At 38.3% G+C, this 23,540-nt stretch overlaps 1 protein-coding gene across 2 annotated transcripts; it reads left to right on the top strand.

Annotated features, from left to right (window-relative positions):
- The first annotated feature begins 983 nt into the window (after positions 1-983).
- On the top strand, positions 984-23,350 carry nr2c2 (nuclear receptor subfamily 2, group C, member 2). 2 transcript variants are annotated; one of them, XM_053504100.1, is made up of 15 exons: positions 984-1,197; positions 4,842-4,972; positions 7,556-7,657; positions 9,038-9,238; positions 9,572-9,677; positions 9,771-9,950; positions 10,240-10,387; positions 11,614-11,704; positions 11,844-11,980; positions 12,094-12,268; positions 13,906-14,027; positions 14,739-14,878; positions 14,989-15,126; positions 21,326-21,431; positions 21,519-23,350. In XM_053504100.1, exons 2-15 carry the CDS (start codon positions 4,913-4,915, stop codon positions 21,691-21,693), a joined length of 1,881 nt encoding a protein of 626 aa, XP_053360075.1. In that variant the 5' UTR covers positions 984-1,197; positions 4,842-4,912; the 3' UTR covers positions 21,694-23,350. The 2 variants fall into 2 exon arrangements, with proteins under 2 accessions (XP_053360075.1, XP_053360076.1); XM_053504101.1 differs by lacking the exons at positions 984-1,197; positions 4,842-4,972; positions 7,556-7,657 and having other exon boundaries at positions 9,148-9,238; positions 9,504-9,677.
- Positions 23,351-23,540: the final 190 nt, after the last annotated feature.

Below are 23,540 nucleotides of genomic sequence, written 5' to 3'. Positions count from 1 at the left end.
AGTGTTAAAGTGTTAAGTGTAATAAAATAAAGCGCTGTACAGTACACGCCTTTTATTGCGGGTTATTATGAGTGATTCCAATTTTAAAGCCACTTTATGTGAATCAGTGTGTAATTATATACAAGGATTTTGCTTAAAGACAGTCTGGCTATATATATATATATATATATATATATATATATATATATATATATATATACACACAATGAGAGAGTAATTTTTATCATAGGTATAACTCAACTATAAGAAACAAAATAAGAAAAATCTGATTGTAGAATTTATTTATTTATTTGAAAGTTATGGTGAAAAATAAGTATTTGGTTACCTACAAACAAGCAAGATTTTTGGCTCTCACGGACCTGCAACTTCTTTAAGAGGCTCCTCTGTCCTCCACTCGTTACCTGTACCTGCCTGCACAGTGGCTTGGAGAATGACTGGTATATACCTCTACTCGTTTAACCTGCACCATATATTTCGCATATTTGCAATAATGTACTGTATACGCTACTATTTGCACTCCATGAGAATTGCAATATTGCATGTTGGTGCTGAGTACCTGCACTAAGCAATGGCCAAGTTGTACCTACTATCTCAGTTAGCAGCTGACAGAACACAGAAAGAGAGGCAAACTGGTTAACTGTTTTATCCTCTGAACTGATCAACAAAATAAATAAAGAGTTGAGAGTTCAACTAATTGTTTATTTTCTTATAAATAACATCTACGTGATGTTGCCTTAGAAGTAATTTAGAAACTGTTGTTGGAACAGCTCAGTCTGTGCTTTGGCATCTGCAAGCTCTATGTCTTTTTTTTTTTTTTTTTTTTTACAGAGATTACTGCATCGTGCCAATATTATCTGATAACGACAACTATAAGGGAAACAGATTATTATGGTCGCCACAGACAGCGCACTGCTTCGACTGTACTGTTTAGTATTACACCGAATGTGTAAATCCACCAATCAGCGCGCGTTTAACGAGGCAGACGGGATGACGTCAGCGCCGTCTGATCGCCATGGCTGGTGCGCGCGAACGGATAGGAAAAGGGGGGCAGAGCGAGCGCGCGACAGGGAGGAAGGAAAAAAACTCCCAGCAGGCCGAGACGGGGTCACGAACTATGACCTTTCACAGGAGAAAAACAATAACAAATCATTTGTATTAACCGTAACAACTGTAAAACTGCGCACACTAACGTCACAGGTAAGCCCTTAGTATATTTTTTTGTTTCTTACGACCGCAAACGATGCTTAAATCAGGCAGGATAAAAACGTTTTTTTTCCTCGCGGTTCGTTGGTCAGGGAAGGAGCCCGGTACCGAGGTTGAGCCGCAGGCCGTGATGTGCTGTCAGACCGCACTTTTCTTTTTTATCCGCCGACAGAAAATAAAAGCGCGTCTGGTTACATTTTGCCGTTTTTGCACGCATGCTCCTGAGATACTATCAATCTGCAAACAAACACTCACGTGCAGTCTGTAGCTGGAATTTTATACGAAAAAATGCGCGCGACAAAGGGGACCAATAATTAGCCTGTTAGCTACCAGGCTAACTGATTTGCCGTATGTGCTGCCGAACCCGACTCTTTTATCGTTCATATTCCTACCCGTTTTGGTCAAACCCAGATTTCTGCGTAACTATTGGCTATCTGCCGATTGGACGGGCGAGTAGCGAACCCAATAGCAGAGCTCGGGAACATTCTGACCAATCATGTGTCAGGGGGCGGGGTTTGTCGCAATATGGGTGGGGGAATTAGGCGAACCTTTTACCTTTGCCATCTCGGGACACATTGGGTGGATTTGTTTTTTCGCCTGATCTGAATACACGTTGATAATCCCGTAGATAATGCATGATTTATCCCATGACCCTTAAAAAACGATAATATTTCGGATTAATCTAGAGAAATTCCATGTAATTCTCGAGTCGCGTTATGTTTGGCATTTCGCCAGATTCTCCATTTTGTCTTGGTTTTTTTTTTTGTACTTTGGGGATTTCTGCAGTTAGTTATGCTGGTGCTGTAATGTCCCTGTGAGACAGCGTTTTAAAATAAAACAGCACTGAATTAACTTTATATTTCAGGTTTTATCCTCCGTATCATTAGACGCTCTGCAGCATCAGTATGAAGCTTCAGCGTATCACTGATGCAGCGTTCAAGAGCATCTTTAAAAAGAAAAAGAAACATACATCACCTTTCCTGATATAAGTTATTATAAGATATATTTAATTGATTCAGTTATAATATAATATAAAATATAAATATCTATGATCTAAAAACCGTCATTAACAGTTACAGAGTTTTGAAATAGTTAAAAGGTTAAAATAATAAGCTGATCAGCTTTAATGTAATGAGTGATTGTTTCAAGTTGAAGGCCACGAACGTGTCAGCCACGGCAGAACTCTCTTCCTAATTAATCAATACGAAGTAAATATTTTTTTAAGGTTAAGTATCATATGCCTTGTTTACACCAAGTTATACTTTCATCGTCAGTCTAATACACTCCCTGTTCGTCTTAAAACAACTCCTGCATGTTAAAATTCCCTTATACCACAGCGCAGCAAAATAATTTCATTATTTTAGCAATAAAAATATTAACTAATCATAGTAAAAATATTCTGTTTATCTTCTGTAATTAATATCTATAGGTGCAGGTATTTGTTTATATTCAGCTAGTAGATTATTAAGTTTGGCTTATAATTTTCGATGGTAAATATGTAAATACGTACTAAATTAATTATGTATTAAAATACTAAATACGTATTAAAGAAATTCTGTCCAGCGCACCCACAATTTAACGCATGCAGGCAAAACATGTGGTTCATAATTCTGCACATATCTTCTCATAACTTCCCCTCTACTCAACATTTAGATATAGATTTAGATTAGACATAGATTTCACTTATGGTGCAACGTTCAGTTTTCATAGTGTACGTCCCATTTTATGGAGTAAGCCATGATGATTTTGAGGATAATACCAGTTTGTAGATGCATGACTGATAGTTGTTTTTGTGCCTTCTGCATAGTCTGTGTATACACGGTAAACCTTCACGTTGATTGGCTCTGTTGAGTGACACTTATAACCACGCCCACATCGAGTCATAAGTGCTGAATTAAATGGCTGTGTAGGGTGACATATATGGCCAATTTTGAAGCAAATGCGCTAAATGAATAAAAACAACTGCTAGATGCTGTGACGTAATCAGGTTTGACACACAGAGAGAAAAATTTCGGAGTCTGGTTTCAGGTCCTACGATAACATTTATGAATTGACACTGAGTTTGTGTACAGCCTTAAGTGCGTTAACATATACTATCTTTGAATATTTAACTGTACCCTTAAAATAATGTCCTGTATCTGTTATGTTATGTAACTTACCACTATACCCTGGCTTTTAAAAGAATATACTAAACCCTTAAGTCTGCACCTTCAAAACAACACAAAATACTGTCCTGTATCCATAAAATCCACTGAATATTGACGAGTAATAAATCCCTTTGACCTGGAGATCATGGTGCTACTGGCAGCAGAAAAAAGCATTGCCTGTAAATGTGCAAGATGATACCAAACTGGGTTGAATAGGACGCTGGGATGTGATGTGCCAGGCAGCTAGAAATATATCCCAAATGTGATATTTCAACAGCCCTGATAGTTTATTAAATGATAAATTTTGCTGTGCCTTATGCACCCCTGAGGGTTCTTGGGCTCTATTTCAAGAACAAGTGTTTGTAGAGCCAGCATAATCACACACACTGTCTGGCCAAAAAAAAGTCACCATTTTATAAGGCTCAGATTACTGGGCTGCATCAAGCAAATAAAAGAACTAAGATGTTTGAAATTACTGGAGCTGTGTTAAGAACCCTTCTACACAATATCAAACTCTGAAAGGATAGTGCTAACCCATCAACTTTGTAGAAGAAATGGGCTCTGAAAAAAAATCACGAATGAAGATCACTTAAACACTTGCATGGTAAAAAAAAAAAAAACAATAGCTAAACACTTTTAACACTAAAAGTAAGAGCATTTCCATAAACGCGCATTGTGATGAGAACTCACAGGATTGGGACTAAACAGCTGTGTGGCTATAAGAAAACCACTTGTTAGTGAGACTAATCAGACAATAAGTCTTAAATTCGTCAGGAAGCATAAAGATTAGACTTTGGAGTAATAGGACAGAGTCAAGAGTCTGGTGAGTTCTGACAGGCCATATTCCAGAGTGATGGTTGTGTCAGGGTAAGAAAGGAAGTGCATGAAGTTATGCACCATCATGCATAGTGGCTACAAGCCACTAGGTATGAGGTACAAGCCTCTGGAGGCAGTGTTGTAATCCCTGATGGCACGGGCAATGTTCCAGGACTCAAACTGTAAAAGAGCGGTTCTGGGAGCATGAGGAATCATTTTCACACATGGACTAGCCACCACATTCTGTGCTGTAATTAAAGCTAAAGGTGACTGAAAGAAATCTTAAACCGTGCAACTTTTTTTCTTTTGGCCAGGCAGTGTACGTCATTTCAAAGGTATGTTAGGTAATTTGCAATATTGCCGTTGGTCTTGGTACTTTATTAGTCTGAACATGCAGTATGTATTGTAAGAGTATGTATACTAATTATGTATATTAATCAACAAGTTATAAGCACACCATAATAATGATAATATAAAACTATATTGCTCATAGATACCCTGATATTAGCTGAAATATTGGTACTGACTTAAAAATCTTTAATACACAGATGAAATCTTTAAATTGTGTACTGTGAATCCACTAACCAAGGTGTTTCTGTATATGTTGCCGTATGAGTGCAGTATACTCTAGGTGATAAGCATAATGGTCTGATGTAATATTTATGTGGTACACAGGTCCAGCTGGTAATAACAGATGCTGCAGTGGCCTTGCACCAATAAGACACTGCTAATGACCTTGCATCAGCATGACGACCAACCTGGCGATGCTGGCTCAGCAAATAGTGACCACTGAGCGGGTAGCTGAGGTGAGTGACCTTTATGTACAGTACTGTGCAACAGTCTTAAGTTACCTTTTATTTCTTCATATTTTGCTTCCATAGAGTTTGTGTTTTAATGTAGTCCTGAGGACTAGTTCTCCAAACTTCCTTAAGGACTGTTTGTCTCTCATTTACAGTCCAGTCCCTGTACCTGATCAGTTTCAGAGCAATGTTTTTTGTTTGTTAGGCCACACAGTGACCTATAAATTAAGCATTTAAAAGCATCTAACCTAAGGCATTAACCAGTGATAAACGGGTGCAGAATGACGACAGATGGTCGGTGATTAGTATACTGGTGATGCTGAGTGTGTGGAACAGACGAGAGGGGAAATGAGGTTGCTGCTGAACATGTTAAAGAAACAACCAATGTTTAAGTTGTATCTTTAAGCACTTTGCAGCATGTTTTTCCAATTTCTTTAATTTCATCTGTATTATTTAATTTAATATGAAGAAATTAGGTAGCTCGAGATTTTGCACAATTCTGTAAATGTGAGGACAAGACAGAGTAAGACACAAGCCTATGTTTTAAAAATACCATAATTGGTAATGTCACATCTTGTAATTTATTGAAATTTGTTGAGGAAAAGTTTGAAAAACCTTAAGAAGTCTTAAGAAAACTTATGTGTAATGTTTATTGTAGGTGACCTAAAACCACTTCACTCCAGTATACACGCTTAATACTCTAACATTATTAGGATTAGACAGTCAAAATTCAACATCGGTTGAAATACTTGTCCTTAATAATCACTTATAATTTCAAGATGCTACTACCCACCTGCTGTATAAGAGTAAGTTAGTGAGTTTGCTCAATCTGTCCCATGTTAATGAATATGGCCTTTCTTTGTCCCGTGAGCTTCCTATTTTACCACCTGTTCCCGCCTGAATGTCGGTAGTCCTGTGACCTTTTTTAGGGGTCCCATGGGATCTCAGTCTCAATGTGAAACTCTGCCCAGCCAAAATAAATAGTCATGTTTCAGAAGGGTAGAATTACTGGCTTCCATCAAACAAATGAAACAGCTAAGGAAATTAATTAGATCAATTCAATTACTGCCAGACCTGCATTAAGGTTAAGAACTGTCCGATATTTTGTTAAAAACCTGGAAGGAAAGTGGTGAACTGTCAGCTTTGGAACTTTGGAAGAAAAGTGGTTGTAAATAAGATGTGTGACCAGAGGTTACTTAAACACTTTGTGTAACTGTTAATGAATGGATAGTATCACAGTTATGTTTAATAGTGAAAGTAACGTCAAAGACTCACAGGATTGGGATTAAACAGCTGTGCGGCCATAAGAAAAACCACTTGTTAGTGAGACTTGGAAAAAGGTCATGTGGTGTGATGAGTTCAGAATGACCCTATTCCAGAGAGATGGATGTGTCATGTTAAGAAGGGAAGCGCATGAAGCAATGCACCCATCATGCTCACTGTACATGATCTGAGTTGTTTCAGCTGGTCAGGTCTAGGCTCAGCATTGTAACATGGCAATAAAATGAAGTCAGCTGATGACCTGAATGTACTGAATGACCAGGTTATCGCATTTTTTCCCATTCCTTGATGTGAAAAGAGTGAAAGAGTGGTTCGGGGGGCAAAAGGAACCTTTTTTACACATGAACTGGCCACTACATTGAATGCTGTAATCAAATTAAAGAAATTTAAATGAAGTACTAGAGTGTGCAGATTTTATTTTTCTTTGGCTGAGCAGTGCATGTTTGCAAGAGTACATTAGATTATATTTGTAATAGTAGGAGAGATGTTAGTGTTTAAGAACAGACTAGCCTGTCGGAGACGCATAATCTGCTTTGTTGCAATATTTCCTCTTTAAACTGGTCCTGAGTCATGCTTGGTGCTGGTCAAAAGTTACGAAAGTGGTTTCCAACTTATCAAGAAATCTACACACCAAAAGCCAACATGTCGGGTATTTGAGTGTTGGTTATTTGATATCGCGTTACATTATCACTCACTCACTCACTCATCTTCTATACCGCTTTATCCTGTATTCAGGGGCGCAGGGACCTGGAGCCAATCCCAGGAGGCTTAGGGCACGAGGCAGGGTACACCCTGGTCAGGGTGCCAAGCCATCGCAGGGCACACACATATACACACTCATACACTCATTCACACACTACGGGCAATTTGGGAACGCCAATTAGCCTAACCTGCATATCTTTTGACTGTGGGAGGAAACCGGTGTACCCGGAGGAAACCCACCAAGCACGGGGAAAACATACAAACTCCATGCACACAGAGACGGAAATTGAGCCTAGCTGGGAATCGAAGCATTACAATATGATTTATTAAATTTGGGGGGGATTATTATTTAGAGCAACTACGTATTTCACTACAATATGTAAGAGTCAGCTGTGTTTACACGGCTGTTTGTGGCTCCCTGTATTAAACGACTGGTCTCCATGGAAACAAGGCACTTGACCCGCAAAGGACGAGTTTAACGAGAGGACATCTTGCCCCCATTCTTTTATTTGCTTGGTGTGTGTGTGTGTGTGTGTGTGTGTGTGTGTGTGTGTGTGATATGCACGTCGCGAATAAAATGTCTAAGTGTCTTTGTGTGCTTTGCAGACGCAGGCATCTCCTACAGACAGCCCGGTAATGAGTGCATCTCCACAGCACATTCAGATCATCTCTGCTGACTCCTCTGTCACCACGCCACAGAGAATACAGGTACCTTTATATAGACAGCATAAAACATACACGTGGCAGATTCATAATTAATATAATAAAATTAGTCAAGATATATATGGTGTCCTGGAACATGGGCGGAAGTGGATGTCAGGGAAACATTAGTAAAGTGATGTACAAGAGTGGGCTTTTAAGTAACAGACATGACATATTTTGGCATATTTCCATTTTAGCACATACATTTTCTCAATATTTAAGATTCACAGGAAGTCACTGGACTTCCTGTAGTACAGCCAATGGAATTCTCTGTAATTCAGTAACTCTAATGGTCCTTTGTTGTGGCCAGTCGCATACATTTATGTAACCTTTAAGGAGCTAATCAGACCAGAGAGCTAAGAGGTTTCTTATTCCATTTACTCTTTCTGGTCTGACTAATAAAGTGGCAACATGACTTATTCAGAAATGTATACTGAATTGCACAAGAGCATGCATTTATTCTCTACTTTACATGCAAAGCATCTATGTTTTCTCTGTTCAGAGTAGAGGTGTGCATCAGAAAAAAACGTTGCAGGGACTTACTTTAAATATGAAGCTTGTGGTGCAGTGAAAGGTCACATTCATTAGCGAGGGAATGTACTGTACAGGGGAATGTGTGGCATTTGATGCGACACATTTTCTGCATTCATTTAATTTGTTCCTGGTAAAATGATCACATTGACAGTGGATTATGATTATTTTCAGGAATAGAAACAACTGTAGAAATGAGTGGGAGTGAGATCATAAAATGAGGCATTCAAACACCTCCACTTCACACGGAAACAAAACTATAACAACTCCAAATTGCCTTTTTCATAGTCGTGGGCTAATCACTTATAGTTATGCCTGACCCATTATCCGCTATTAATGCGTACGAGTTGCTTATATGTGAATGATGAGTCAGAGCCCACTGCAGTTGTTCCTGTGAACAATCAGTGGGTGGAACACCTGATCTTTTTAAATCGCAGAATAATTTATCACCAACCCATGGAAGGGACACGTCTGTCAGCGGGAACTATACACACAATCATTCATCAACACCTTCAGTTGGACAGATCTAGGCTGAGCAACATTATGTGACAATAAAATGAAGTCAGCTGATGACCTGAATGTACTCAATAACCAATTTATCACACCAGTGTATTTCTATGCAGGCATATTCCATCCATACAAAAGTTGTCTAGTTTGGAACATGTTTGAAAATGTTATATTTTCTGCATTTTTAATATTTCTCAAGCCTGCCACATATACAGTATGTCTTGAATTAGTCTTAGCCAATTAATCCCTAAAATGTAGGGGAATCCTTTTTTAATGCACATAATTACAATAGGACAGAAGAGAGAAGTTAATCGTGTTAATAAGTCTGCTTCTGCTCCTCCTGCTCAGATTGTGACCGACCAGCAGACGGGACAGAAGATCCAGATCGTGACGGCTGTGGATCCGGCTAGCGTGCCCAAGCAACAATTTATCCTGGCTGCCCACGATGGAACAGCAACGGGAAAAGTCATCCTGGCATCCCCCAACAGCCCCAGCCCTAAACAGCTCATCTTCGCCACAGCCGACAGCCTGGTACCTGGTCGAATACAGGTAAACACACATACCCACTGTGTGTAGTGCATGTCAACATTATTGTAGAAAAATGTACACAGAACTACTGTGCGAGTGATAGTGGTACAGCAGTATTTCTGCGGTTTCTCAGTGTTACTGCTACACGTGTACCAGCACCACACACTCTGCCACACATGTTACTACCATGTCATGAATCACTATGCATAAGAAAATCTGGTCCAAAGTGGTCCCATTATAATGAATTTATATCACCCGTAACTATGAAATTGTTTGTTTTGTCTAGGTGTTTGTCTAAGTATGATCATGTGTTGAACCAAGACGGTGACTTTTCCTCTTTGTGTGGTGATGCAGTTCGTCACAGATGCAGTCTCAGTGGAGAGGATTCTGGGTAAAGGAGGCGAGGTGGGCCGACCACAACCAGTAGAGTACTGCGTTGTGTGTGGAGACAAAGCCTCGGGTAAAAACACAGATTTACACAGATTTAATCTTGAAAGCTTACTTATGTCTCATCTGTACAATGCATGTAATGTGTCTCTTAATGTGTGTTTAGGGAGGCACTATGGAGCTGTTAGCTGTGAGGGCTGCAAGGGCTTCTTCAAGCGAAGCGTTAGGAAGAGTCTGACCTACAGTTGCCGCAGTAACCAAGATTGCGTGGTCAACAAGCACCACCGCAACCGCTGCCAGTTCTGCCGCCTCAGAAAGTGCCTTGAGATGGGCATGAAGATGGAGTGTGAGTATTTTTTTATATTTTTTTCCCACATACTCGCACTTTCATTCAGCTTTTTTTCTCATGCATTGAAACATAATGAAAGGAGTGTATGTAAAGAACACACATGCACACACATTATTTTTAAACTGAGAATTTATACAGTACCTGCCGTGTGTTTGAAATGATCCCGTGTGTACTTGTGTAATATCTGTAAATGATGATTAGTATGATTGCTGGTCCAGACTCACTGATTGCAATGACATATTGAAGTTGTTGACTTGACTGTGTATGTCTTTGTCTGTATATGCAGCTGTGCAGAGTGAGAGGAAGCCATTAGACCTGCCCAGAGAAAAACCCGCTAATTGCGCTGCCTCGACTGAGAAGATCTACATCCGAAAAGATTTGCGCAGTCCCCTCATAGCGACCCCGACTTTCATCACAGACAAAGATGGCACACGGTAACACACGCTGATGTTTAGACTTAAAGCATGCTTTAAGTATAAAGACATACAGTACCGTGTCACCCCTCGTTTTTTTCATATTTGGGTTCCAAAGAGCCAGACAGTCTTGTATTTTTAATGTCATCTTGAGAAATAGTTCACCAAGCTTTCATTTTAAGTCCAGTCCCTGTACCTGACCAGGTGTAGAGGAATGTTTTTGTTTATGTCACACATTGAGCTATGAATCATTCAAGCATAAAAAAAAATCTATGAAGATGAGGCCAGGGATTAGTATATTGGTGATGCTGAGTGGTTGAAACAGACAAGTGGGGAAATGAGGTTGTAGGGTTTACATAATAATGACAATGAATGACTGTCGCATTCTTCACCATTAATAGGTAGTGTTTAGCTCTGCGTCAAAGGTGTATCGAATCTTTAACGATTTGGGTTAATTTGATTAACTGAATCAAAATTTATAATGTACACTTTATCAGCTACCCATCCAGCGTTTAGCACAATTCAGTGTATCTTACCAGTTCTGCTTATCACGTGGCAACGATAATAACACAAAATCTAGTATTTAGCACTTATGAGCAAGATAACTTAAGATCTGAGCATATGTTTAGACTTTAAAATACAGGACCAATACAACAGTAATCTACGACACATGAAACTACGCTACTTTTTACTATATCAACGAAAGTCACAAGAGCAAGAGAGTCTTGGGTTTAATTTTACGGCTTAGTCATGAAACGAGCACCAATTTCAGCAAGGTATGCAGCTTTGTTTGTTTACTTGCGTTATGTTTCGTTCTTATCCGGTGGTTCGCCTCCAGCGAAGGGAATCATGGCGTTGCTGATTGGTTGGTGCACTGTTGTAGAGACCTTAGAGTACCGTACCTTATGTACCATAACTTATAGTTAGCATAGTTAGCATGTAATTCTAATTCCAGGATGGCTGTTTTTGTTCTTTTGCTAACATTTCAACAGGAACAGTAACTATCCTCTCATGTTCAATTTTAATCATGCAAAATTTTTTGAAAATTTTCTTTGGCAGGACTCAACATTTTTCATGTTTGCCGTTTCAATGTCAGACTGAAAGATGCATGTTTTCATGTCTTGAAGCACTTTTTTTGCATTGTGGAGGCCCATTATGCAAACAGTAGCAACCCTTTTAAGTCTTTTGTCATATGAGTAATTTCTCATATCCTGGTTGGTTGTTTAAATTGTATATCTTTTCTTTAGCTCTGGTTTATTAGACCCTGGGATGCTGGTGAATATCCAACAACCGGTCATCCAAGCTGACGGCACGTTACTCTTAGCAACAGACACCAAGGTAACATATTATAGATAGTTATTTTTATGTACCTGTAGTCATGGATACTAAGGTCCTGATTAGTTGAGACAAACTTCTATGCTGGGTAAATGTACATGATTTGTGTGAACTAATCATGATGATTTGATGTGACCTTTAGACAGAAAGCGGCCACGGGGATTTAGGCACACTCGCCAATGTGGTAACATCATTAGCCAGTCTCAGTGATTCACTCAATAATGGTGATGGGGACATTTCAGCCAGCCAGCAGGAGGAGTCTGCTAGTGAAATCACACGGTACTCTGACTCTCTTTGTGCGTGTGTGTGAGAGAGAGAAAGTAGTGTTAAGACACATACTGACAGCATGTCTTAATATTTGTGCTGAAATGAGTGTGTATTTGTGTGCACAGTGCCTTTGACACTCTGGCCAAAGCGCTTAACCCTAATGAGGAAGGAGAGGGTCAGAGCCTGTCCGAGGCGGAGTGTGTGGGTGGAGCAACTATACAGGTCATCAGCAGAGATCAAGTCACGCCTCTTATAGAGGTGGAGGGTCCTCTGCTGACGGACACACACGTCAACTTTAAGGTGCGTTTGTACAAACAAGTAAAACATCTCTGGCACATCTATGTTTTTAAACAATTGATTAATAAATTCAGTTTGGTATTAGGGCTAATAATTGAAAAACTGTCTTGAATCATAATAGAAAAAAAATCTATGACCCGTGTGTTTATTACCCCAACTATTAAATTAGCAAACCTAGGATGCCAGAAATATTTCAGATATACAATGGAACCTTGAATTACGAGCATAATTCGTTCTGGAAGTGGACTCATATTCCAAAACACTCGTAAATCAAAGCAAATTTACCCATAAGAAAAAATAGAAGTTTTAATTATTTGTTCTGCAGCCCAAAAAACGCATAAAAATAAGTATAAATAAAATATATATATATATATTCATAAAATATAAAGTAAAAATAAAACAAATTAACCTGCACTTTATCTTCAAAAAAGAAAAAAAAAACTACAGATAAGTGTTTCTGCCAATTGCACAAACAACAACAATAAATCTACCATGATAAAAAACTGCTTGAAACTATAAAGCAGTGTTACAATGACTGAAACACTTTGTTCTCTCTCTCTCTCTCTCTCTCTCTCTCTCTTTCTCTCTGTATGTGTGTGTGTGTGTGTGTGTGTGTGTGTGTGTATGTTTTGTCTGAAAAATTAGCAAGGAACATCGCTAATGACACTCGCGTGGGTGCATACTAACGGAATCACTGCTGTAAAGTAAAACAAACAAACAAAAAAAACTGCACTTTACCTTTGAAAAGAATCACAACAGAGCAGTGTTTCTGTGTAGAGCAGAGAGAGAGAGAGAGAGAGAGAGAGAGTGTGTGTGTGTTTGTGTGTGTGTGTGTGTGTGTGTGTGTGTGTGTGTAAAGCCGAGAGGGGGTGGGGAGGGGGTGTAAAGGCGAGAGTATGTGTGTTTGTGAAGGGGCACGGTGTCACACACATACCGACAGGCTGAAACAAAGAGTTAATGAGAAAATGGATCTTAACCTCCATAATGAGACTTTCTTTTGCTTTACACGCGCAAAGTTAAATTCTAAAGAAACTAAAAAGTTTAACTTTCTCAAATGCCTCCATAGTGTCAACTAAACAGTGAGCATCTTGGTTGAGTGGCCTCAAGCACACGATTTTAAATTAAATATCACTCACAGTGTTTAGGAAGAGACTGGTGTAAAGTGTGTGTAATTAATTGGAAAGAAGCCCTGTGTACCTGCGTCTATTAGAAATGTACACAATTATAGATTGTATCAATCACGATTCATAATTGAGCAAAGTTGCAGGTTGATACACTCTCTCTCTCTTTCTCTCTCTCTCTATCTCTTTTCCTGCATATCTGCACTTTCCAGCTGTTTTTCATAGTTCCACATTTGGTCTGATGCCATTTTGCAATCAGATTTAACAATTATACATTTAATTATTAAATTGAATTTAAATTGCATTTTATCATTTATTATTTATTAAATAAAATATGTGTCAAAGTGAGGTCACAATTTCTTGTCCCAGTTACACTAGCAACCACACAAAATTAATAAGACATAGCACAACAACCCTGCACTTATTCTATACATCAGGACACAAACACAGTATAATCCGACTGTAACAGTTCAGAAATACGGGTCTACAGATCTCTGGCTCTGTGTTTTCCCTCTCTAGCTGACAATGCCCAGTCCGATGCCCGAGTACCTGAATGTCCATTATATTTGCGAGTCTGCTTCCCGTCTGCTGTTTCTCTCCATGCATTGGGCACGCTCCATCCCAGCCTTCCTTGCTCTTGGGTGAGAGTTACAGTATGTTTTTGGCTGCATTCAGACCTGGTATTACCATCCATATTGAGTGATGTAATCTTTAAAGACCACTGAAATCTAGAGCTCTGCAATGTAATTTGATTATCCAATATAATCAATCTGTTGTTGGGTTATTCAATTAATTAAATCATTGGGTCAGTTCTCCATTCAGAATTGAAGCTTTTTAAGCTGTTTGGGTGAACGTAAAATTTTTAAAATTTGTCTACAATTGACAAATTCTTTACAAAGAAAGAATTCAGCTTGTGCAGAAAATACAAATTGCATGTAACTTCCGGAAAATACTCACGTTTTGTGAGAGTATCGCTTTTTATTCTTTTGAGTTTATGGCCGGTTGGTGCAATACTGCCACCTGCTGGACTGGATCAGGTGGATCAGAAGATTGGCAGGGGATAAAAGATGATCGCTTTGTACGAGACATGACATTTGAACAATCAACAACACAGGTTACATAGCATTTCAGTGTTTATTAGATCATTTTAGTAGTTTTTAATACTTCAAAATATCTTTTACTGGTAGTTTCTTTGCAAATCTGTACAAAATGCTGCAGTTAAAATGCTCCAACTTTAACAACAAGCAGTTGATTTACAATTTAGTCCCACACTCTGAGCGTCTGTTCTTGTGTATAATTGTGCTCTCTTGATCATAATCTTGAGCAGGTGGCTGTATGCATCTATGTTGTAGGCAGGAGTGTAACACATCTCTGGTACGGGCGTGCTGGAACGAGTTGTTCACCCTTGGTCTTGCTCAGTGTGCTCAGGTCATGAGCCTCTCCACTATCTTAGCTGCCATTGTCAACCATCTGCAGAGCAGCATACAGGAAGGTATGTAGGGCATGTACTGGAGTACCTAGATAATGCTTCAAGAGGAGTACATGTAGAAATGTGACAGTCCTCATTGTTGTAGTAACTAATCACTCCTTTATGACTTAAAGACAAGCTGTCTGGTGAACGAGTAAAGTCGGTGATGGAGCACATCTGGAAGCTGCAGGAGTTCTGTAACAGTATGGCCAAGCTGGAGACAGACGGCTATGAGTATGCCTACCTCAAAGCCATCGTCCTCTTCAGTCCAGGTAAACATGTTTCTGTCACTCTTTAACACATCTTCAAGTATTACAAATTAAAATTTGTGCACTTTGCCCTTTTTTTTACCTCAATTAATAATAAACACTTGTAATTAAAATTAAACACCTTTACACTCACTCATTCATGCAATCAACTAATCATGTAGGAGTCAGGCCAACAGCTTTGGGTAATGGTAATATCATTTCCCCAGTAAGGTAAAATGTGATTGCTGTGATTTCGACCATGGCATGATTGTTGGTGCCAGTCAGGCAGCCAGACAGGGGATGAGCAGAAAAGCATTACTGCATGCACAGCTTATAAAACCTTAACGCGGATGACCTACAAAAGCAAAAAGTGCAAGAGTTCTTTTTGTTTTAACGCAAAACAGAAAGTTGAGGCTGCACTGGGCACAGGCCCACCAAAACATGCCAGTTGAAGGCTTTAAAGCCATGGCCTGGCCTTATTAATTTAGATTAGAGTGCAGTGATGTGGAAAAAAAAGTCTTGGCACTTTTTATGCCGGTTAATGCCAATCAATCATTGCTTAAATGTCATAACCAACTTAAGTCCAAAGTTGCAGACCAAGTATATCCCTTCATGGCCACAATTTCTTCTAATGGCTACTTCTAGCATGGTTATGGACCATGTCTTAAACTGCTTTCGTGAACATACAGTAACAGTGAATTTAGTGTTCTGTGAATTTTCAGTCACTGGATCTGAAGCCAATAGTGATGCACTGATAAAGTGCTCGGTCTTTAATTCTTTGGACTTTAATGCTGTTGTTTTTTTTATTATTGTTTTTATTAGAGAGATTTATTGTATATAAATATATTGGCTGTTAACTGAATAATATTGACATTCTTGAATAATACGGATAATCTAATAATTTTAATTCATACGCATCACTTTTAATACAAAATTCTATAATTTCTTTAGATTGTGTAATCTGTCATTTTCATGGTGTATTGTGGAAGTTCAATTGAATTCATTTTTATTTGTATAGCACTTTTGACAGTTGACATGTCGCAAAGCAGCTTTACACAATCAAAAGATTTATTTAAGTTTGTTTGAAATGTGAATGTATATGAATCAAAATGATAAGACCCTAAGATGTCCCTGATGAGCAAGCCGAGGACGACGGCGACAGTGGCAAGGAAAAAGTCACAACGTCCTCAAAGAACAGCTGTCTGCATCAGCCTAGGGCAGGACCGTCTTCGTAGGAAAGTGGAACCGTCCCCAGTCACTACACGCATTTCAGGCAGACCACACGGGGCATCCATGCGACATGCGCTTCATCAACCAGAAGCGGGACACCAGGACGAGTCAGGCAGGTCCAGGAGGTAGAGGGGGTCTGGATCACTGGCAGCTCAGGAGCGGCATGTATAGATGAACAGAGAGACAGGTAGAGGAAAAAAGAAAGAGGGAAATAGAGAGGAGAAGAGAGGGAAGAGGATAGAGTAGAAGAGAAGGAAAGATGGCAGATACTGTAGGTATGGTCACAATCAAACAATGTAAAATGTAAATGTATATTTAGTGCAGAGCGCAAGCAGGGACTCCGGCAGGACTAACTATTACAGCATAACTAAAAGGGAAAGCCAAAAGTAAAAACGGACATGACGGCTCCCTGAGATGTAAAGCGACCAATCACTTTACCGTCAACAAACCTGAGTGATCAATGAGAGTGGGGAAGACAGCATCTAAACACACCAGTTTACCATAATACTCTACATCCATGAGTCCCCCAGATCTGCTCCTTTACCTAAGGCAGATCTATTTACAAAAATTCTTGGCTAATAAATAGGTTTTTAGTCTGGACTTAAACACTGAAACTGGGTTGAAGTCATGAACATTATTAGGAAAAAAGGCCATTTAAAGTTACAGCGTGATTAGCAAGCTTACTTCTAGCTGCTTGTGGTCCTATGACTAAAACTTCTGTCTTATCAGGATTAAGCAGAAGGAAGTTAATTAGCATCCAGTCTTTTATATTCTTCACGCATTGGTTAACTTAAGTAAACTATTTTTTCTCGCCTGGTTTTGCAGAGACGATATAATTATGTGTCATCAGCATAACAATAAAAACTAATACCATGCTTACAAATTATGTTGCCCAGAGAAAGCATGTAAAGGGAAAAAAGCAGTGGGCCTAAAACTGAACCCTGTGGAACACCAAACTCCACTTGAGAACATGAAGAATGGTCACCATTTAAATCTACGATAACGATTAGTCAAATAGTATTTGAGCCGCAAGAGGGCCGTTCCCTTAATTTCTACTACATTTTTTAATCTGTGAAGGGTGATCAATAGTGTCAAAAGTCGCACTTGTGTTGAGTAACACAAGTATAGTGACGAATCCCTGATCAGAGGCCAATAGGTCATTTACTACTTTAACAAGTGCTGTCCCTGTGCTGTGATGAGGGCTAAATCCTGACTGATACAGTTCGTTTATGCTATTTCTATGTAGATATAAACATAGCTGCTGTGATACTATCTTTTTCAGAATCTTAGAGATAAAGGGGAGGTTTGATATCGGTCTGTAATTGGAAAGCTGACAGGGATCAAGGTCAGGTGTCTTGATTAGTGGTTTAATAACTGCTAATTTAAAGGATTTGGGAACATACCCAGTGCTAAGTGAACAGTTAATTACTTTTAACAGGGATTCTGTTATTGCTGTACCTAGAAAATGTTATACCTGCTGTACCTAGAAAATAAGATCGCTATAGGATCTTATTCACAGGTTGACAATTTTGAAGAAGAGATGAATAGTATTCTAGGTTCTGATGTGATGCGGTTAGTTCATCATCTGTATCACTTAAATTGTCTGGTTTCAAAGCCTGATTTTTTTTGCATAATATTTATGATTTTGTTATTGAAAAAGTTCATAAAATCCTCACTACTGTATGTTGTTGTTGTGGAGATTTCTGCAGTGGTCTTGTTTTTAGTTAATTTAGCTACGGTACTAACTACTGCAACAACTAATCAATAAAATCGTTAATTATCAATAATGAAATTCGTTGTCAACTGTGCGCCCCAAGTCCTCCAAGGTATGGGCGCAATTTACATTAAACACCCTTAAGAAGACAGTAACCAACCTTGCACGCTATGCAAGACCGAGCTTTCATGGCATGGCAGTACCACAGTCATGCACGAACACTTAAAAAGAAAACATGTTGGTGTTATGGATGGCGAAACATCAGCAGGGTAAGTAAAAACTGTATCTCTTCATCGTGTAAAAGTTGTATAGTTTTAGTGCTTTTGTTTAAACTGTTTGCTAACTTCGGGACAGTCACGCTAGTCTGTTCATTATAATCACCTCATAAGTGATTAGTTAAATTACTTTAGATTAGCTTAAATTACACAGTGCGAATAACAGTAGAATATTACATTTAGTGATTGTTGTGGTTTTCAGCAAATGCAAATAACAGTACATTTGTACTGTTATTTGTACAGTACATATTTACCCAAATGTTATTTATTTATTTATTTCTATTCTTTTACAGAAAGAGACAACTCCCCCATGCACTCCTCAACAAGCAGCCACTATAACAGATGCCATCTTGAATATGTTCGTAACTGACATGCGGCTAATGTCAGTGGTGGAAGACGAAGGATTTTTAAAAATGATTAGCATCCCTAATCCAGGATACATACTTTCATCAAGAACCCACTTCACAAAATTAATGGAGAGAAAGTACCAGGAGGCATTTGAAAAAATTAAGTCTACTTTGAACATCACTAACAGCAGAATGGCTTTAACTGCTGATATATGGACAAGTGTTGCCACTGAAGCATACTTTGGCATTACATGCCATTACATTGGAAGTGACTGGAAGATGACATCTGTCTGCGTTACCACCTTGCCCTTGGAAGACATGCATACCGCAAACAACATTGCAGAATGGCTGGAAGAAGTAGTAGTCAAATTTCAAATCCCTTTTGAGAAAATTACTGCCTTTGTACTGCTGCAAAACTACTGGAGGAGAAACATGGGTGGACCATTATACGCTGCACTGGCCACACATTGCAGTTGGTGATTAATGGGGCTTTAAAGGACAAAAGCATTGAAAGAGCTGTTGGAGCTGCAAGGTCTGGTAGAACACTTTAAAAAAAAAGTTAGCCTGCAGTAAGCTCAAAGAAAAAGAAACAAATGGACACACCTAAGCACAAGCTTGTTCAGAATGTAAGTACCAGATGAAACAGTACATTCTACATGATTGACAGACTGATTGAACAGAGGTGGCCTTTAACTGCTACTCTGTCTGATCCATTGATCACTCACAGAGGCAAATGCTATCTGGATTTGAAACCAGACCAGTGGAGTCTGCTCGAAGAGCTTTTCACTGCTCTTAAGCCTTTCGAATGTGCAACTGTTTTTATAAGCGGGCAGAAATATGTAACAGTCTTCTCATTGCCTCTAATTGTGAAAGGGCTGTTAAAGTCTACTGAAGGTGCTACCTTTGATTCAGGTCCAGTAAAGTCCTTCCAAGCCAAAACAGTTGAGCAGCTTCAAATCAGATGGAACCAGCTCTTTGAACAGGTAGATAATCCTGTGATTCTCTACTCTACTCTGGACCCAAGGTTCAAAAAAGGAGATGAAACAGCAGCAGCAGCAGCAAACAACCACCTTAGCCAGAAGAACAGAAGCTAAACCCTCAACATCTTTGCTCGACTCACTCCTTGAGTCTGGAGGCAGCAGTGAGGAAGAGAGCAGAGAGCAGAAAGCTGAGGAGTACCTCAACACTCAAATATGGGTCCTGGCCTACTTTGTTGAAAGGCCCCTAGCCAAGGATGAAAATCCTTTGGATTGATGGGGACATAATAAAGAGAAATACCCCACCTCGGCCAAAATTAGCCAAATCCTACTTATCTATCCCGGGCACCTCAACACCATCTGAGCATCTGTTCTCTGCTGCAGGTTGCATAGCTTCCAAAAAAAGAGCCAGCCTTAACCCACATCAAGTGGACATGCTCACATTTTTGCATTCCAATTCAAAATTTTGGAATCAGTGAATAAGAAATGTTCATATGCACATCTGTGAGCAGTGAGTTTTCCTGTTCTTCTAAAGTCTACCTTTGTATCAAAAAGTAATCTTTTCTTTATTTCAATTAAACATTTTGTAGAAGTGAATAAGAAATATTTATATGCAGCACTTTGAGCAGTGAAAGTTGACCTGTTCTTCTGATTTCTACCTCTGTTTCCAAAAGTTATATTTGTTTTTTTTATTTATTATTTTGATATTTCAACAAATTTTGCTGCTTAATATTATTTTCAGCATGTTTTTGTCCTAATTTCATAATGTGAATATAACAACAGTTGTTTTGCTTTTTATTTATTCATTATTTATATTTCTGATATTTAGAAAGATTTTACTGTTCAAAAACAAACTCTGTCTTTCATTTAGGGTTTAAAATGTCAAAATTAAAGATCATTAAACTCTATATGTGGCTTTTGCATTTTTTAAAGTTTACTTTTATACATATATAATACCCTGATTTATGGTTTTATATAGTTATAAGCGAAATATCAAATTAAATAAATGTTTAGTTTTTATTCGATTAATCAAAAAATAATAATAAATAAATGCCCAACTAATCGATTATCAAAATAATCGTTAGTTGCAGCCGTACTCCCACTCTTATTTTTTATCTCTTCACTCTTATTTTTTTATAAGAATGGAGTGATACAATGATCTAGTATCACTGAGAGCTTTTTTATAGTTTAGGGTGCTCTCCTTCCATGCTATTTGGAATACTGACAATTTAGGTTGATGCCATTTGCGTTCTAATTTTTGAGCAGTTTGTTTTAAAGTGCATGTGTGGTCATTATACCATTATACTTTTATCATTTTCCTTTTAACTGAAGCTACATTATCTAAGGTATAACAAAATGTTGACTCTAAATATTTAGTCACCTGATCGAGTTCTGTCGAGTTAGATGGCGATCCAATCAAAGATAACTCTGTTTTTTAAAGGTTAACCTACATACCATTTTTCTTCTTCCTCATTTAAAGCTTCCAACTGTTACATGAAGCAACATGCTTTCTGTCCTGAAGTGTTTTATTTCTTGGATCACAGCTAAAAATTTAACTTTTTATTCATTATAACTACATTCAGTGCTGTAGAAAGTATGCAACACAAGGTTATGAATAAAGCCACTCACTCTCAACTGAAGTTAATAAAGTCTAAATTTCTTTTTCACTCCTTTTTCCAGATCACCCAGGCCTGAACAGCAGCAGTCAGATCAAAAAGTTCCAGGAGAAAGCGCAGATGGAGCTGCAGGATTACGTACAAAAAACATATCCAGAGGACACTTACAGGTCTGTACTTTGCCATGCATTTTGTTTACATCTCTTTCCTTCTTTCTCGTTTCCTTTATTAACCCCTTCCTGTAATTGGATTTGTAGATTAGCACGAACACTGATGCGTCTGCCAGCGCTGCGTCTAATGAGCTCCAGCATAACGGAAGAACTTTTCTTCACTGGGCTAATTGGAAACGTGCCCATTGACAGCATCATCCCGTACATCCTCAAAATGGAGACCGCCGACTACAATAGCCAAATCAGTGGTCCCACCGCATGACTCCAGAGTGTCCTGTTTTGCACAGGAGGTGCAGACTGAAATTCTACAATCCCCCATTATCACTTGCCTTCATTGCAAACCAATGCAAAAGTTAGGACCATCAGTTTATTTTTCCCCTTTCCCTTGCTTCAAGCATTTTATTTTCCTGACAACGAGCCGTAACAGTGATACTTTCTGACTGAATCTTACTTAAAAGGTTTGCATTTTAGCTAAAAGAGTGATGTACCATGGGAGTTTGAGTTTTGAAACATAATATTGTTTTATTTTTAAGGAAAAATGTTAATCAGCTATTCTTATGCACTTGTTTTCCAGTCAGAAAAGTTATGTTTAAGGGGAAAAAACGTACCTCATGCACGCTTTTGTATTATTATTTAAGATTTGTGTATTAAGGATTTGATTTATCCTCAGCAAACTGAAGTAGCATATTGGTAGTATTTTGGAAATTATTTTCACTTTTGATCCTGAAAATAACCTCATTATGAAATCTTATGCAAAAGAGTTGCATGGGTCGCTCTCTCTGTAACCTAGGGTCCTTGATCTAATCTAGGATCTTTTCTTTGCCTTCCGTAGTCTTTTAAATAGCCCTATATATGTATGAGAGGAGATCAGGCACTTTTATTTCTAGGATCAGTTTCCCAGTGCTACACTAAGTTGCAGTGATGATCTGTTATTGAAATTTTCATTTTTTTAAGGGTTTAAGACAGAGTTTTGGCTTAATGTAGGTCATATACATATACCTGATATATGTGAGCTCTAAAACTGCTATGATATTGGTAGTGACTTATAAAACAACACCTCTGCTGTTCAGACAATCAGCATACAAAAGAATGATGCACTCATCCTGGACATCATGTTTTCTTCACTCATTATGTCGATACCAATTCAGTTGCATTTCTTTTGTCCAAGTTATATGTCTGTTTCATTCTTTTCCATTACCCATAATAGTTTGAATTTATTTTCATGTTATAGAATAATCTAAGGTCACTCTTCGTTATAGTTCAGATTAGTGACAGCGGTAAATAATGTAGTGAGCTCCACTGTACCAGCAGGTTTCACACAGCTAGTATTCCATTACACTTTATTTATTCATTTTTAAAACAAGCCATTGTGGCTCGTTCTGTTTGTTTTTTTTTTGGACATATGAAATCATGACAGCTGTTTTCTGTGAAACGTACTTAAAGTACAATCATGCACTTATGAATATTATGAAAAAATTAAAGTGTGAAATACATCTATTTACCCTTTTTAGGGTAAACTTCAAACATAAAGAAGAGATGAATATCTACATACCGGAAATGTATATGTACTGTATAAAAGCCTACCTAAAAATTTGGGTTGAAAACCCATCCAGACTGTTTTTATTCGCTGTTGTGATATGTTCGATGAGATTTATACTACATGTAATTTCATTAAAATGATTGCATGTCTATTTTAAACTGTTTTATTTTCTCTGGCAATGAGATGTTAAACTTTGTTTTTGTATATAATGCATGGAATAGTTAATGCATTTTATTAAATGCTGTACCAAGATGGCGTATAAATGTTGTGGCTTGGAAATACATATTTATCTGCCGGAGACTAAAAGCAAGCAAGTTATCTTTTTTTTTTTTCTTTTTAAAATTAACTCATTTATGTATATTATAGATAAACTAATGACCTCAGTGTCTTGTCCAAAAAAATTTTTTTTAAAAATATACATGTATAAATTAGTTGTGTTTTATGTGTCATTTATATAAATTATATATATAGTGGGTGTGTGTAACTGATGTAACAGGTGGCACAGCCTTGCACCTCCAGTTGGTGTTCGGTCTCTGCTTGGGGTCTGTGTGCATGGAGTCTGCATGTTC

This window comes from Clarias gariepinus, chromosome 9, assembly GCF_024256425.1.
Source record: "Clarias gariepinus isolate MV-2021 ecotype Netherlands chromosome 9, CGAR_prim_01v2, whole genome shotgun sequence".
Lineage (NCBI taxonomy): Eukaryota > Metazoa > Chordata > Actinopteri > Siluriformes > Clariidae > Clarias > Clarias gariepinus.
The sequence above is the reverse complement of the archived record's forward strand: the minus strand, read 5'-3'. Positions and strand labels throughout refer to the sequence as shown.

What these genes read in the sequence shown, in the direction of transcription:
- nr2c2 (XM_053504100.1), top strand. Translation starts at nt 4,913, where the DNA reads ATGACGACCAACCTGGCGATGCTGGCTCAGCAAATAGTGACCACTGAG. An exon ending in GTGTGGAGACAAAGCCTCGG is followed by an intron (nt 9,678 to 9,770) that starts GTAAAAACACAG and finishes ATGTGTGTTTAG; the next exon opens with GGAGGCACTATGGAGCTGTT. An exon ending in TCTGCTAGTGAAATCACACG is followed by an intron (nt 11,981 to 12,093) that starts GTACTCTGACTC and finishes TTGTGTGCACAG; the next exon opens with TGCCTTTGACACTCTGGCCA.